This window comes from Pangasianodon hypophthalmus, chromosome 25 (genome assembly GCF_027358585.1).
Source record: "Pangasianodon hypophthalmus isolate fPanHyp1 chromosome 25, fPanHyp1.pri, whole genome shotgun sequence".
In the NCBI taxonomy this organism is placed as follows: domain Eukaryota; kingdom Metazoa; phylum Chordata; class Actinopteri; order Siluriformes; family Pangasiidae; genus Pangasianodon; species Pangasianodon hypophthalmus.
The window spans coordinates 15255011-15272384 of NC_069734.1; the positions used below are offsets into that span (position 1 = coordinate 15255011).

Sequence of the window (17374 nt, forward strand, 5' to 3'; positions counted from 1 at the left end):
TGCCAGATACCACAGCACACCCTTCATAAGTCTTGTGGAGTCCATGCCTCGATGGGTCAGAGCTGTTTTGATGGCACAAGGGGGACCTACACAATATTAGGCATATTATTACGCATATTATGGCTGATCGGGGTGTGTGTGTATATATATATATGCTTGAATAAACATTTATTTAATATACTATATTGCCAGAAAAATGTAAACACCCCTCCCAATTATTAAGTTCAGATGTTTCAGCTGCACCCATTGCTAACAGGTGCATAAAATCAAGCACACAGCCATGGAATCTCCATAGACAAACACTGGGAGCAGAATGGGTTGTAAAGAGGTGAAGAGCTCAGTGACTTGAAATGTGGCACTGTCATAGGATGCCACCTTTGCCACAAGACCATCTGTGAAATTTCTGCCCTGCTAAATCTGCCCCAGTCAAATGTATGTGCTAGTATTGTGAAATGGAAGCATCTAGGAGCAACAACAGTTCAGCCACAATGCGGTAGACCATGCGAACTTACAGCAGGGGTGCCGAGTGCTGAAGCACATGGCGTGTAAAAATCACCGTTCCTCTGTTGCACCACACACTACAGAGTTCCAAACTGCCTCTTGAAGCAACATCAGCACGCCTCGGGTGGTGTAAAGCACACCACCACTGGACTCTTGAGCAGTGGAAATGGTCTCTGGAGTGATGAATAGCGCTTCACTAGCAGTCTGATGGACGAGTTTGGGTTTGGCGGCTGCCAGGAGAACACTACCTACCGGAATGCATAGTGCCAACAGTAAAGTTTGGTAGAGAAGGGATAATGGTCTGGGGCTGTTTTTCAGTGTTTGGACTAGGCACCTTAGTTCCAGTGAAGGGTAATGTTAATGCTACAGCATAGATATTTTAGGCAGTTGTATATTTCTGACTTTGCGACAACAGTTTGAGGCCCTTTCCTGTTCCAGCACGACAATACCCTTGTATACAAAGCGAGGTCTACAAAGACATGCTTTGATGAGTTTGGCATGGAGGAACTCCAGTGCCCTGAACAGAGCCCTGACTTAAACCCCAATGAAAACCTTTGGGATGAACTGGAACGTCGATTGCGAGCCAGGCCTTCTCATCCATAATCAGTGCCTGACCTCACTAATGGTCTTTTGTCTGAATGAGGACAACTTCCTCATGGTTTTGGAATGGGATGTTCAACAAGTTCATATAGGTGTGATGGTCAGGTGTAGACATACTTTTGGCCATATAGTTTATATGCCTGTCCAGACAAACTTTTTATATTACTTTTATTTGCACTACTGTTACATTTATTTCTCAGTTTTGTTTGCATTGCTGTCGCAATTACTTCTCAGATTAGTTTAATGTTCATATCTAAGATTACTATGTTATGTGAATAACATTGATTATCTCGTTACAGTGGCACGTGTCAAGAGGTGGGCTATATTAGGCAGCAAATGAACAGTCAGTGTTCGACGTTGATGTGTTGGAAGCAGGAAAAATGGGCAAGCGTAAGGATCTGAGCAACTCTGACGAGGGCCAAATTGTGATGGCTAGACGACTGGGTCAGGTTAGTCCGTCTGGACCGATCCCACAGCAATTTCTGTAGCACAAACTGTTGGCTATGATAGAAAGGTGTCAGAACACACAGTGCATCGCAGCTAACCCCTGTCCACCAGCCTCTACGATGGGCATGTGAGCATCAGAACTGGACCACGGGGCAATGGAAGAAGTGGCCTGGTCTGATGAATCACGTTTTGTTTTACATCATGTGGACAGCCGGGTGCGTGGGCATCGCTTACCTGGGGAAGAAATGGCACCAGGATGCACTATGGGGACAAGGCAAGCCGGTGGAGGCAGTGTAATGCTTTGGGCAATGTTCTGCTAGGAAACTTTGGGTCCTAGCATTCAAGTCGATGTTACTTTGACACGTACCACCTACCTAAACACTGACCCAGTGTATATGTGTGTGTATGTGTGTGTATATATATATATATATATATGTATACACACAGTCCCTCGGAAAGTACTGAAACAGCAAGGCTAATCCTATTTTTGCCATACACTGAAGACATTTGAGTTTGAGATTACAAGATGAATATGAGATGATGGATCATAATTCATGACACACATGTATGTATTGACAGTTTATATCAACAAACGACTGCATCTTTTTTTTTTTCTTCAGAACAAGTGCTAACATTTTTGCTGATGCGGAAAACAAAGGTCTTACCACTTCTACCTAGTATCGGCTAACTAACTGTTAACGTTGGTGATGAGGAGGTTGTTTTTCAAACTGGTCAAAGTCCAAAAAAATAGACAAGTTGTTATTTTTAGTTACATTTTAAAGCTTGAATATTGGCACTGAAATACACTCAAATTTTGTATGTCATTCGTTCATATTTTTTCACCGACACTGATATCACTCTTTTTCACAACTTTTTCTACATTGGAAGCCCCACAAACAACAAAACAAAAAAAATAGGAGGTGATAAGATTACACGTAAAACCTTTGCAGAAGGATGAGGAAAAAAAAAAACAATCACAGAAGCACTGTAAAATTGTATGACAAAGATTACTGTAAGATATAATGGTAGGATCTGTCTTTGTGGTAACAAGGAGAAACAAAGGTTTTGTTTGTAATTTAATATGAAAGAAAAACTTAATAAAAAGAATCCTCAAGAATGAGAAGCCGTCTGTTTCAATACAGCATATACTACTGTATTGTATAGATGGTCTGTTTTCGTAAATGTTCGTTATATTGCTAATAACTGAGAAGGAGCTATGCGTAAAATCAGGAGCACGTCATAAATCAACAAACGCACTTACGGGGTCGAGTCCAGGCTGATGCTATTCGCCTGTGTTGACGATGCTGACTTATGATTGGTGAAAGCTTGGCACACCGAGTCGTCGATCACATGGTCCACCAGATGCCCGATGGAGGAGGGCCGTACCCGGGTGCCATCCGCAGCGAATATGGAACTGCAGGTGACAGGCGACAATCACAGTGCTCAGGTATGTGTGTGTGTGTGTGTGTGGGCAGGTTATTTATTTCTAAAATTCTTGGAAAAGGAAATGCAAATCCTTGGATTTCCCTTGATGTTTTCTTATATGCAAATTTCTCATTTGCATAAGAACAGATGAAAAGCCCAGCAATGGCTGAATGCCTGTACATGCAGCCATGTCGTATTGACTCCAAAGTTTTGCTAATGATATATAAAGTTATAAATGGTTTCGCTCAGGCATATATTACTGATCTTCTGAAACAGTATAACCCATCTCAAGCACTTCGTTCAGCTGAGGCAGGTTTACTATTAATTCTTTCAGGCTGGATTATTTACAGTTCCTGTCATTAAACTTGTTACTGTGAAAAACCTGTTGAGTTTTTAGTTAACACCTGGAGATTTTATGTTTTATTAATGTTGTTATATATTAATTATTAACCATTTATCACTTAACTGTTTTGCTTTTTTTTCCTCTGTTATTTGTAAGTTCTTCTGTTTATGATTGTGGATTGCTTTATTGTTTGTGTAATTTTATTTTTTTTTTTTTATGTAAAACAGATTTTTTGAGAAACATTTTACATACATACATATTATTATTATTATTATTATTTTTATTATTTGGCAGGTTGGTGGTACAGTGAGTGTCACTGTCCTTGTCATTGCTACTGCAAATTGCCCCTTGGTGTGAACTGTGTGTGCATGGTGCTCTGAGATTGAACATTTCTCCCGGCTTGCACCTAGCGCTCCCAGGACAGGCTCCTGACCAGAACAAAGGGGTTACCGAAGATAAACGGTAAATTATTATTATTATTATTATTATTATTATTACTCTATTATTATTACTATTTGCACTTGAGCTTATTCGCACCAAGAGTTTATTCATTTGATTGAGTGTGTAAGACGCATTCGAACTCAGATGCAGGCTAGAAAACTGTTCCATTTCTAACCAGTGGTCTGTTTTTTTTTTTTTTGTATATAAGCAAGCAGGTTTTACTTCAATCACTGAGCTAAATAAATAAGGTGTGTATAAAATATGTACGTATACGCGAACTCACTGATTGGGCGAACCCGGGCGTGAGCGGTTGGGCAGGCTCTGTGTCTCCAGCCGTTCGTCTGAGAGAGAGTTCCTGCTCACCGTCTCCCAGTCTGTCCCACTCACCAGCCTCCTGACCATTGGCTTGCTGGGTGACCTGGGGGTCAAAGGTTGCCAAAAGAACACAGTCAACAACTCTGGAACTCTGGTGACCTGAGTTTAGTTGTTTGGAGGTCAGGGCCAGCTCGGAGGTTAAGATCCAGGGTCTATAGCTGCATTTTTAATTTGAATTATAATACAGTGCTACATACAGTGCTACTGAATGCTCAATTCTTATTGGTGTTAGTTAATAGAAAAGAAAACATACATAGACTTGTACGGTGGACGCTCCATACAATATACAACCAACAATGTGTAATCATTTACATGGTGAAGTTTTCTATTTGAAGACATTTATTTATCTTTTTAGAAGGAGTCTCCAGTGAGAGCGCTTTGTTAACAGTACGTTTACAGTTCCACAACATTAAACATATAAGTGGATAAAAATATGTTCGGCGTTCCAAGAGTGTTTATATTTCCTATACCCACACTGGGACGTTTTACTGTGTGTATCGCTCTGCTCGCGACGTAAAATTCCACTACCTAGTTCAAAACGGTCACCACAGACGAATGTTAAGTTAGCGACATCATCGGCAGACGTGGCAAACGATACTTTTCAGGAATACGACTCTTGGCTTAAAATATGAAAGCTGGTCAGATGAAAATGAAAGGAATAGGGGACACCGATTTTACTGGAAGCACCTTTAACGGGAATGTACAAATCAACCTGAGCTAGCTAGCTGATGTGCTATGAAGTGAGTGTGGGTTCTGCGGGGATCTATTTCCTCTAGCGGATTCAAAAATAAACAGAACATTTGGCCATGTCAGTTATTCGATAATTTCTTGCTTATAGAACCGTTGTATAAAAGCAATATCGCACTCGGAGTCAAGAGGTTATACTGAATATCGGCACGGCTGTGATTACCCATGGCTGAATCATGACCGTGTCGGTATTCAGTCTAACCGCACTCTCTCATGCGATATTGCTTAACTATGTCATCATGGATACCCCAATATTCATAATATCAGGCAGGAGGCGGACTGCTAAGTTAGAGTACTGCAAGGCCGAAATGATCTGAAACAAAATCTAGAGTTACGCGTACTTATGTCTTGTCCAACATGTTTAAATTACTCCTCAGATAAACATTCCGATTTTTAGACATAATAATCTAGGCTGTTTGCCATGTTAATTATACGTTCATACAATACAAAAAAAAAAAGCTCATATTCGTAAATCATGCTTATAATTCTTCATACATGATTCTTTGTAAGCATTTTTACACACTCTAATAATACCTCATAAAGCTCTAATAACATGTTATAAATAATTCCTTGATCACTTATAACACATGTAACACAAGTGTCCCTAGTGCTTAATATGCCATGTGCTGTACTGCACAACCTTTATAACTAATAATGGCCTGGAAATAATTGAAAATAATTAAAAACTGTAATATTTATTAACAATTATAAACTGAATTGAATTGTCATCACTGAGTGCTTCCAAAAATGACAAGATGATTATATGTGTGTGTCATTGTCATTTTTTGGATATTTTAGAAATTTTTTTTTTTCTATTATTATTATTTTCATATTAAATTTTTCAAAACTTCTAACAGTCTTACTATTATAATGTGTACCAATTTCACCTATCTTTCACTTTACTTAATGACATTTTAAATGTTTATAATGTATTATAGTTGCTTTATAATTATACACAGGTCATTATTAGTTATAAAGGTTGCACAGACCAGCAGATGACATTATACTGAATAGTATCACTTATTAAGGAATTAATTATAGATTATAACATTATTGAGCTACATTGGGTTAATTTATAGATATGGGCTTTGCGGAAAGTGCTACCATAAAAGTTTCTTAATACGATCACGTATATAGTTATATAGTGCGTGTTAAGATATTAACAGTTAAAACATTAAAATGATGTCAGGTCAAAAGTTTGCATCTCCCCTACTGAATGTGAGAAATATTCTCTAATATCATGTAAACCTACCACTGAGTATACAATCGTCTATAACCTGTGGTTTTCCCATATGGATTTGTCATATTTTGCCATAATCGGCTGTAATATATATACTTTCTTCAATTCAGAGCTGGAAACTGACTTCTTGTGTTATGGTAGTTAATTTTTCGATTTTGCCTTGGAACTGTACGATAAACAGCCACATGAACGTCTCTGAATCCAGAGACCACGAGGGATGCAAACTTTTGCACTCAACTTACGTTGATGGTTTTGACATCATTAGCACCAGACGTTTCTCTCAGACAACGTTACTGTATTTAATATTTCATTGTTGTTCAAGCGGCCTGGTTTCACTTTTAATTTTTCAGAAGATGCTCTGAAACCTCTCCGAGACATAAATAAAAGCCTGATGAAACGTTCACTAGGCTGCGTAATAATACAACTCCAAAGCGTTAAAAGGAAACCAGACAAGAGTAATAACTAGAAGACATGAATGAATATATAAAGTCTTAATCAACAAACCAACTGAAAATGTACCTGCTAGAAGCACAGTGTGAAAGCCTTAGCCTCATCTTGAGTCCCCACATCATTTACTATGATGCACTAAACAATAACTGTAACTTTAAAACCAAGAGGGAGTGTCTTCTTGCTAAACACACAAACGCATGCACGCACACACACACACACACACACACACACACACACATACACATATGCACCCACCCTGTGGAAGCTTCCTGTGTTACTTAGATGTATCTTTCTCAGAATATTTAACCACACACGCTCACACGGAAAACAAGTAGAGGACTGAAGACACGTCTCACCCACTTGCAAGGACATTTTATCCATTTTTTTTGTGCCTGTTGAGTAACTGATTGACTGTAAAATACATACACTTTCCAAATCCCACTCGCACTCACTGTAAAAGTGCTATACTTATTCGGGATTCAGAAAAGCACAACTGCTTCTCATTTATGTTTCAGTATGTTTCAGTGTTGAATCAGCATTTATAAAGATGCTAGACAATGTAGTTTCATTTATAGTCAGACAAGATTAGATAATAACATTCATGTCTGTAGCAACAAACATAATCATAAAGTCACCTAAGTCTTACTAATTTGGAAACAATGCTATAATACGGCCTTATAAAACTCCAGTAAGATGCTTGATTAGTTATTGCTATTAATAGAGTTGAAATTTTGAGATAAATTTTGAGATTTTCAGACAAGGACAAACTCAGGCGTGGCAAAACAAGTATTTTTTTTTCTTTACGTGAAGCACTCAGTGGTACAATTTAAAGTGCTATGTAATACAGGTAAGGATTAAGACACTTTGAGACATGCTGTTATAGAAAAATAATCAATCACAGGGTAATGGGTAATGTGATGCGGAAAGTGTGTGTGAAGTGAAATTACTATTAGCATACCAAAAATGATCACTTTCGTATAACAATAGTGTTTTATTCCTCTTACACCACAGCAACTTGCCAATGATCACAATTTTTCATTTATTAAAGAATTCCAAGTCAGACTTTTCATCCGTGAACACTTCATACAGGTGTGAAACAAGCATTTATTATTGATGTACATATGAATATTCGCTAATACCATTTGTATCACATAAGCAGCTTTTGGACCCTTTTACTTAATATTTCACCCTCCCCCTACTTCCTGCCACATCTGTAATAACTCAGACTACAGTTACTGTGCTATTGTTAAATTTCCAAAGTGCATTATATCTGGTGAGGAACACATTCTGATTTAGGATTTAGGATTTAGGATAAACCTCAATTTATAAGCTTACTTCTGTCATGTATGTCAACTTCGACACTGTACTATATACTATGTATACTATACTACTCAATAATAGTCCCAGCCAATCACAGTTTTTAAAAAAAAATAGTGCAACATCATGTCAGAAGTCATGTCATGTCTATTGAATTACAAAATATTGCATAACCTCTTATTTGCATCTGTCTAACCCATATTTAGTGTATTACCTGGCAAACACTCTGTCCTTGACTCCTTGCTCTTTTCCGTATTGGACAGACTGAGCTTCCGTTCTTCCGCTGATGGAAAAAAAAAAAAAAAAAACATTGCTGAAATCCATTAGAAGCTTGATTGTCCTATTGCAGGGTCACATTCGCACAATTCGCACAATATGTGAACACTCGGGGGTTAGGTCAGAGGACTGGGATGGACATGTCAATAGCTTGATTCTGTTGCTGTTGAAATATTTGTGTGGTTCTGGATGTATGTTTTGGATCTGATTCATGGGGCAACCAAAGGAATTCCAAGCAGCGCCCAAAAAAAAAAAAAAAAAAAAAAAAAGCCCATTTTATTAGCATACAAGTGACTGGGTGATTATATAGTGGGTGATTAAACACTGGGTGATTATAGAGACTGATTATAATTAATAAAGTGGTTGTTATACAGAGAGCAATAACCGATAGCCAATCAGGAGATGTGTGTGGGTAATGGTTATAGGCAAGGTTACATCATAACCATTATTTATGCCTTTCCATTATCATTTGTTGTATTAACAACTTTTGTTGTATGCCATAAAAAGCAGTAACACTGCTAAAAATACAGGAGCTTTAGTTATAATCGAAATGAATTTGTAGTGAAGTTTGGAATGTCTGATGAAGTCACCGTTTGTGGTAAAAGTGTAGTACACCTGGTTTAACTAATGAAAGGCATTTTTTTTTTAAAAGGCTGAATCAGGTGTGATAGACGAGGGAAACCCCCAAACTATGCAGATAGTCCATGTACTCTACAGGTCTGACTGTTTGGAATGAACCGGTAATACACCATTTCCCCCCATATGTCTGTCTTTTGCCGCTGTAAAAAAAATTCCTTTTCGGTGTTCACCTTGAGCTTTCAGTAAAATTAGATAATCTGATGTCGCGTGAGACAATATGTACCAGGCACTGGGGAAATATTACAGAACATTACTAGTATGCAATAAACTTCACTACAATCTTAAGCGTGCTGATTCACCACTGACTCAAAGAACTCAGGATTTTTCCAAGGCTATAGGAACAAATGACAGTCAGCTCCAGAATTACTGGCACCCTTGGTGGGTAAAAGAGGTTATTAGAAAATGTTTGTGTGGGTAATTAGCTTAATCTAACCATTATAGAGGATATAAAAAGCCTTATTTAGTACTTCATATAACCTCCTTTTTGCTAAAATACAGCACTGAGTCTTATCCTATAATGCTTGACATTTGAGAATAAAGAGTGATGAATCTCAATACAGGATATCTTCCGGGTCCTATGCTTGTGGACTCTCTTTCTTGTGGTTATCAATGGGGTTTGAGGTCAGGGAACGGAGATGGACATGTCAGAAGCTTGATTCTGTTGTCAATAAACCATTTTACGTGGCTCATTATCCTGCTGGAAGATCCAATCATGACTCAGTTGTAACTTCCTGGAGTTGCAGAGGCAGACAGATGTTATTTTGCATTTTCCTGGTACTTCATGGAGTTCATGATGCTGTGTATCCTTGCAAGGTTAGATCTATCTATGTCAGATAGATAGATCTATCCAGAGAGCCAAAATTCAAGTAGTGTCTTGCAAACACCATGTGCTTATTCTGCAGTTTCCATCCATTCATCCATCCTTCCATCTATCCATGTTTGTGGTTAGATGAAAGAAAAGAATTTCTTCTGGCATGCCCTCCAAATACTTTGTCGACAGCAAAATGGCGTCTAATTATAGATTCAGTGATTTGTTGATCCCAAAATTCAACCATCTTCTGAAAATCTCCAACTGTGGAGATCTTGGAGAACTTTTTGCCTTTCTAACCATCTGTGCATGGGGCAAAATTCTCTTGTGTCCTCTTAAAGACAGGTTTATTAAAGCCCTGGTTGTTTTAAACAATGGTGACCGGGGCATTTTCAGATATGGTTGTATTTATGAAGGTTGACCTGATTTTGTCTCATTTTGTCTTTGTGTATTCGCTAATCTTCTGAATACTGTGATCAGGAAATTAGAAAATGTTATATCTCACCAGTAACGGAACTTAGAGCCCAGAGTGAAGTAGTGTGTGAAGAAGTTCTTTTGGGGAGGTAAGGGCCGCTCCAGTCGGAAAAACGTGTGGTGCTCCACGCAGGCCTTCCACACGTTCTTGCACGCTCTGTAGTTGGCCATGCTAAAGGCCAACAGTGACTCCCTGCTCTTACTCTGACGGAGTGAAAAATAAAGAAAAGCAGGGATTAATAGAGTCCAAACTGAGTTGGATTAATAATCAAACATGGATAAATTGATAATCTTGGGTGCACTGACGCTGAGGAGCCAAAAAGGAAAAAATACACCCTGAACGACTTGCATATCAATTTTTTTAATTGATATGTGAAAATCAACAATGCAAAATATTTATTTTGTTTTTAAATTCAGAGCTGATTTTTTTTTTTATATACTTTTTCATTGACATGTGGTTCTATTTGCAATTCCATTTGACTATATGTAGACAGCAGGGTTTAGCCAGTTGGATTTAACCCATTCTTCATCTCTACCTAAAGAGTGCAATGCAGCGGCACTTTAGTCCTTTAGTCTGTCCAACTTTCTCACCTCCTCAATCTGTACACCCTGCTCAAAACAATCAACTTACAAAACTTTAACACCCACGTTAATAATGCCTTTATCGCTCGTCATCTTATAGATTGCCAAGCTGAGTCGCTCTCAGGACTCAGCACAACTGCATTGTATAGCAGCGAATCCAGTGCTTGTACCAACATCTCCACTACTTCTATGTTGAACTTCTCATTAATAAGACATTGATCATCGCTGTAAAAATGCCGCCTGAGACATATTCAATATAAATAAAACATGAATTGTCAAATTGTCATGACCTTACATGACTTCTCCTATGATGTGCTGGTAGCATAACCAAAAAACCTTATATCACATAAAGCACTAATAGCTACAATTTAACCTACTGTCCTATACAGCTATGGTTCACACTTAATTAACAAACATTAAGCAGCACACAAGCCTTGTGAACACTCTCAGAAATGAAAAGTAAGTGGGGTATTACCTTCAATGGTACATCTTTTGCATATTTAGTTTCTATCTTCTACTTGAATATAGAGTACCTTTGTGGAGGCGGAGGCGTGGTTGTGCACCAGTTTGTGAATGGAGGGCAGAGCCGAGTGAGTGGTAAGGATCTACAAGTGCCGGATTTTTCTAATGAGTGTTCTGTGTTTCATCGAGTGGCGGCAAGGATAAAAAGTGGAGAGATGAGAGCCATGGGAGAGAGAGAGCAAGAGAGCGCGCTGAGCAGCACAGAGCCGCGCGTGTGCATATATGTACGTATGGAAATTAAAATGCGAAAGGATTAATGAAGAAAAATAAAGAGCCCCTTTCTGAGCTGTCCCAAGCCTGCCTCCCATCTCCTCATTTCCAGTCCACCCCAGAAAGTGTCACACTGGTGCCGAAACCCAGGAAATTGAGGAAGATCCGCATTCCCGGCCACTTGTGGATATCGTTAAGACCCTCACCGGTATCCACCAGACGCAACATCAGGCCCTCCTTAAGCTACCCACAGAGCATGAGCAGCGCATCCAGGCCATTCTCCAAGCCCAGGCAGAGGACCGGCAGGTGATACGGAGCGTGGTCCAGCCGGTGGGTACTCCAACAGCAGCCCCAGTGGCCGCTCTCCAAGATGGGATCGCAAGACGACCATTAAGAGTGCTGTGGAAGCATGGGGTTGGCTGGACTCACAGTGGGCAGCCCACTTGCTGCCTCTAACACCCCCCCAACCCCGAACCTGGGCTTTCCCTTCCCTCCCTCTCCCCCTGTGTCTCTTCTCCCCCTCAGGTTGGGCCACAGCTGTCAGAGTAAGGCCTGGGCCAGTGTGCTGGCATTGCAGGAAACCCAGGCATTGATGCACTGCAGGCCACCCCTGATCGAGCTGGGATGCACCATATACCGGTGAGTGAGTATTGAAGGCATACATACAACACATTGGTGGATTCAGGCTGTAACCAGACCTCAAGTCACCAAGGTCTGGTTCAAGGTCAAGCAGTGGGTACAGCACATCAGCTGAAGGTGAGGTATGTGCATGGGGCTGTGCACAAATATCCCTTATTGGCTGTCACGATCCAATTCCGGGTGACAAAAGCATATAATAGAGGCGGAGGTTAGTTCCCACCTCGCCCATCCATTGATTTTTTTGGGACAAATTGGCTGACATTTAAGGTGGTGTTGAGGCAAATGTGTGTGGATGGGCCCTGCAACAGTATAGCATGCTGTGGGATGTGCGCAGCGCTGGCTGGGGAGGCTTTGCCCGGGCCATCGACGTCAGCATCGCGTCAAGAAGACACGGAAGGTTATACCAAGTTCTGCAGAACACTCAAACAAAAGAAGAAACGACCCAGTTATTGGTCCCAAAGAGCCGTCGGGAAATGTTATTCCAGGCGGCTCATCATAATCCGATGGTGGGGCATTTAGGTCAGGGCAAAACACTAAACCATCTCATGGCCTGCTTCTATTGTCCAGGCAGTGATGTTCGCAGGTCGTGTGCGGCACATCGCAAATGTGAATCCACCAGCCACTGCAAAAGCGCCATTGCAACCCCTTCCATTAATTGAGGTCCCCTTCAAAAGAATTGGTCATTGGGCCATTAGAACAGACTGCACGAGGGCATTGCTTTGTGTTGGTCCTGGTGGATTACACAACACGATACCCTGAATCTGTGCATCTTCACAACATCTCAGTAGGCAGTGTTATGTGCAAATCCACACATTAGGGCAATCAAGACAGGAGAATTTGCTACAGGCACAAGAACGTCAATCCAAGCAGTATAATAGGGGCGCTCGGAGACTTGAGTTTTCACAGGGAGATGAAGTGCTCGTATTATTACCCACATTGAGCTCCACATTGCATGTGGCAAGGGCCCTTCAAGGTCATACGTTGAGTCGGGGACATTGAGTACGAGGTGAAGCAAAGGGGGTGGGGTGCGGCAGATAGACCACCTCAATCTCCTTAAACCATGGAGAGAAGTTGTCCCCGTGGCTTTGGCAACGGTTGTTCTGGAGAGGGAGGAGCTAGGACCGGGGTAATTGAGGAGTAACTGGTCCAGCCCAGTGGTCCTGGTTCCCAAGGCAGATGGTTCGGTCTGGTTTTGTGTGGACCTTAGAAAAATCAAAGCGGTGTCTAAATTTGATGCATACCCAATGCTGCACATTGATGTACTCCTCGATCGGTTAGGTGTGGCTCACTTTCATTTGACACTGGATTTGACAAAGGGATATTAGCAGATCCCTCTGACTCCCGTATCTCATGAGAAAACAGCCTTTTCCACTCCATGTGGTTTACACCAATTCGTGACCCTTCCTTTTGGGTTGTTCAGAGCCCCAGCGACGTTACATGGACAGAATCGTCCATCCACACACTGCCTACGCCGCTGCCTATCTAGATGACATTATTTATAGCAACGATTGGCAGAATCTAAGGGCTGTCCTGACATTGTTGAGACAGGCAGGACTCACAACAATACCAAAGAAGTGTGCACTTCGATGGGTGGAAGTACGGTATCTGGGCTTCCACTTGGGCTATGGGAAGGTGCGTCCCCAAATTGATGAGGACCAGTATTGCACCATTTAGTTAGCTTTCGGAATAAGGCTTAATAAAAGGTGCACTACATGCACCTTCCCAGAGAAAAGATATAGAGTAAAGGTACAAAAGATGTACAGGTAGAACCCCTTCCCTTTGGGATATTAAATGTCTACAAATTAAACAGAGAAATTAAAGATGCTTGAGGAAGAAACAAATATTCATATATGCAAAGGTCACTATGAATTATAAATGATCGTGTCATAAATGTAAAGGTCTGGCATTATTAAGTAGGATGTGTGCAACCCGTATAAAATTTTCACAGCAAACAATATTTCAGAAAACATGCGACAAATTCCATTCCATGTGGGAAAACTGCTTACCGATTCTTTTCGGAGTTGGATAAAAAACTGTCTTGATTTGAAAGATATTTTGACAATTTTCACCCTGAGAAATGAAAATGTCAGAGGACATGGGAAAGAGAACAAAAATATTTACCTCTATGCTACAGACCACAGACTCTAAAAGATAGACACATTTATTATTTTTATATTTGATTACATTTTATATTAAACTAAATGCAAATGAAATCAATAAATAGCAGTTTAGACAATTAGTGTCAGCATCTTTCAGTGGAATTGCAGTGAAAACCTTTAAAGCAACAATTTGTGGTTTAGATACATGCAAAAGAGAGATGTATTTCAGTCTGTTTTTAAAGTCAGTTTATATTTCAGAACTATATATAGTAGGAAATTTCACAATTGCACAATGAAGGGTTTTCTGAAGCTGCCACACACGTCACAAGATATATAGAAATTGTTATGTATAATGACTGATTTGAATCTACACTCAGTTTTAATCTTACACACACTTCACTATCAGTAGACATTACGGTATGGAGGAGTAAAACAATATAATTAAATATACATTAGCACCGTCAACCATTAGTCAGTATATGTGCATGTGCACATGCCTAGATTTATAATGTATGAGGGATATGCATTATTTGCCACTGTTGTGTTAAACTGTAGAGGTACTCACCATGGGAAGTGGTTGACCCGTACCCTGTTTTTATAAACGCAGATCCCAGCAGCCATCACTCCAATGTAGACCTCAGTGTTGCTCTGGTCCTGTCATGTACAGTTTGGTTAGGATCAAGGGAAAGAGCCTGGTTGTATCGTAGCTATTTGTAATATTAGTAAATATTTCACAAAAAAATGCATTTGTTTAATTCGGGAAGTTTGCTCAAGTTCCCAAGAAAATACTACTCAAAATTGGCAAACTGATTTGATTTCGATGATACTCTACAGTTTATTTTCTGTTATACCCTATGTAGTGAGCAAATATAGGGAATAAGAAGCCACTTGGGATTCATCCCAGTACACTTCATTCAATCAGCCCGCTATTTTTTGCGATGTACACACGTTGGTCCGAGTCCACGCTCAGGACCAGTTCTGGGTGTGTTTGGGGGCGGGGCTCATAATCGCAGGTTTGCATTCACACAGAAGAATTCCCTTCCTAACCGTGGATTGGTTGCACAATGCAATATGTCACTTGTGTGCACACAGGTTCGCAAAGTGGTAAGCACTAGATTCAGCTGTTCGCTGTATTGTGAACCCCAGACCACCATTTTTAAGAGGACCAGTGACACTATTAAGGACTGTGTTGATTTCATTAGATCTAAATCACTAGTATGCTACATTTTGTCTCATTCTTCCTTAGATAATAACAAATTGAAGATTATTAAGTGATTGAGTTCATATTAAGTGTGACTCGTAAGAAGTTACAAGCAATAATAATAAAAGCTTTATGAGAATACACAAACTGCTGTATATGGTGTCAATTTTAAACCAGTGCACTTCTTGGAATTTTGCACCTTATTTATATACTGTACTGTACAGTGCTGATGACTTTCTTCATTTTTTGGATGAGATGTGAAAACAGACAGACAGTCCAAGAACACAAACAGACCTCAGTCAAAGGGTGAAAATAAAACGTAGCGGGGAAAGCAGGCAGGAAGGGAGAGTTACTCACTCGAGCATAGTGCAGTTCCACTCCATACAGCTCTAAAGAACTGGCAGAATTCAAGTAGTTAAACTCTGACTGAGCAGGAGTGAGTCCACTGGAGAGAGAAAAAAAAAAAAAAAAAAGAGAGAGAGAGAGAGACGTCATTTGTGCAGTCTGTAAGGAGACTCGATCTCAGAGTTTGGAACAATGAGCTGCCTTGTTCTAGCCTGAGTGTGTGTGTGTGTGTGTGTGTGTGTGTGTGTGTGTGTGTGTGTGTGTGTACTCAGCTGCTTCCTTTCTTTCCCCCCACTTAGTCCAATCACGTTGTCTTTTACATAATTTTATATAGAGGATTTCCAGTTAGCTGTAGTCCTTACAGACTGTTTCTCCCAGCTTACGTGTGCTGCTGGTGCAGTTTGGCGACCTCCTTCTCAAAATCCTCCGGCGGATTTGGGATGAAGCTGTACTCGGAAAGGTAGTCTGGTGACTGCTCTGACTGGCTGTAGTCCCCCAACTCGGCTGCAACACAGAGCGCACATTGTGACCGAGTGTGTGCGTGTGAGAAAAAGCCGGAGTGCACAATGGCTCCTTTGCCCACTTAAAGTCTCAAACAGCAAGTCTTCCAATTTGCTCGTGGTCATGTAAAAGTGTAATGCTGGGCCAAAAGCCAAAGCCAGATGTTAAGACTCATAGCTCCAACCAACATCTGAGCTGCCACCCATAAAACATGAAGGTAACCATTACCATCATCATCACCATTAATCTTTGGCAGTTGATTACGGATATTCTTATTGTTGAAGAGTTTAATTGCATGCATTTATGCAAATAAACTTTCATCTTATGAACTGTGCATAAATTTGCATACTTCACAAAACCTAAAATCTATTTAGCAAATTTACATTTATTCTCAACAATCCTAATCATTCATTCATTATTTCACTTGTTTAAACCATTAAAGGCTTAAAAACACATCCATAGTGCCCCTGAGTTCATAAACAGAAGGGCAAATATACATATTACACCTTTTCCTAAGGGTAGAGTTTTGATAGTTTTCTTGCAGTACAGTTTACGGCTGAGGCAAAAAAAAAAAAAAAAAAAGGGGGTACTGATGAATTTTGGGCATTTTAATTAATTAATTCCTTCTAAATAACAGTGTTAAGACTCCTGTGATAAAAGAAATACTCACCCTGAACAGCATAAGAGGCCAAAACTGCTGCTGCATTCTGGGGACACGGTAACCTAACAGACCAAGAGGACACATGTCATATCATATTCACAATTTACAACAAATACAAAGTAGAGTTGTCTGTTAAGGGTTTTTCCTTTGTCAGTCAGTCAGTGCTATATGAGATTATTCATGGGTTTCTATATTCTGTACTAAATCACTGCTATACTAAAGTCATTATATGAGATGTTTTAGGTCAAAAATGATTTGGGGATTTTATTGGTTTCTGATCAAATAAGGTCTCAGCCTTCATTCTTATGAAACTCAGTGAATAGAGATGTAAGTGTGCAAACTTTTATTCCAGGTTGTAGCAAAAGGAATAAATGAATCAACGAATCACTGAAAGAAGAAGTGTACAAAAACCAAATGGCATTCCGAGATGCTTTTCTGTTCACCACGGTTGTAAAGAGTGGTTCACTGGATGTTGTTTTTTGTTTTATGCATCAGAGACTGATGTGCGTGAAAATCCCAGTATATCAGAAG

The 17374-nt window shown here is 40.0% G+C and overlaps 1 protein-coding gene across 3 annotated transcripts in view; it reads right to left on the reverse strand.

The window, feature by feature from the left end:
* ptpn4b (protein tyrosine phosphatase non-receptor type 4b) overlaps nucleotides 1-17374 on the reverse strand; it is a 46861-nt gene that overhangs the window by 13204 nt on the left and 16283 nt on the right. For 2 of the 3 annotated variants that reach the window (XM_026947758.3, XM_053229409.1), the window contains 9 exons: nucleotides 16853-16905; nucleotides 16065-16185; nucleotides 15694-15781; nucleotides 14701-14789; nucleotides 14043-14106; nucleotides 10115-10287; nucleotides 8101-8169; nucleotides 4041-4175; nucleotides 2810-2962 (listed from right to left, as the gene is read on the reverse strand). In XM_026947758.3, the coding sequence (XP_026803559.2) occupies nucleotides 2810-2962; nucleotides 4041-4175; nucleotides 8101-8169; nucleotides 10115-10287; nucleotides 14043-14106; nucleotides 14701-14789; nucleotides 15694-15781; nucleotides 16065-16185; nucleotides 16853-16905 (945 nt within the window). The remainder of the gene's footprint in view (nucleotides 1-2809; nucleotides 2963-4040; nucleotides 4176-8100; nucleotides 8170-10114; nucleotides 10288-14042; nucleotides 14107-14700; nucleotides 14790-15693; nucleotides 15782-16064; nucleotides 16186-16852; nucleotides 16906-17374) is intronic. The other variant, XM_026947759.3, reaches the window with a different exon arrangement.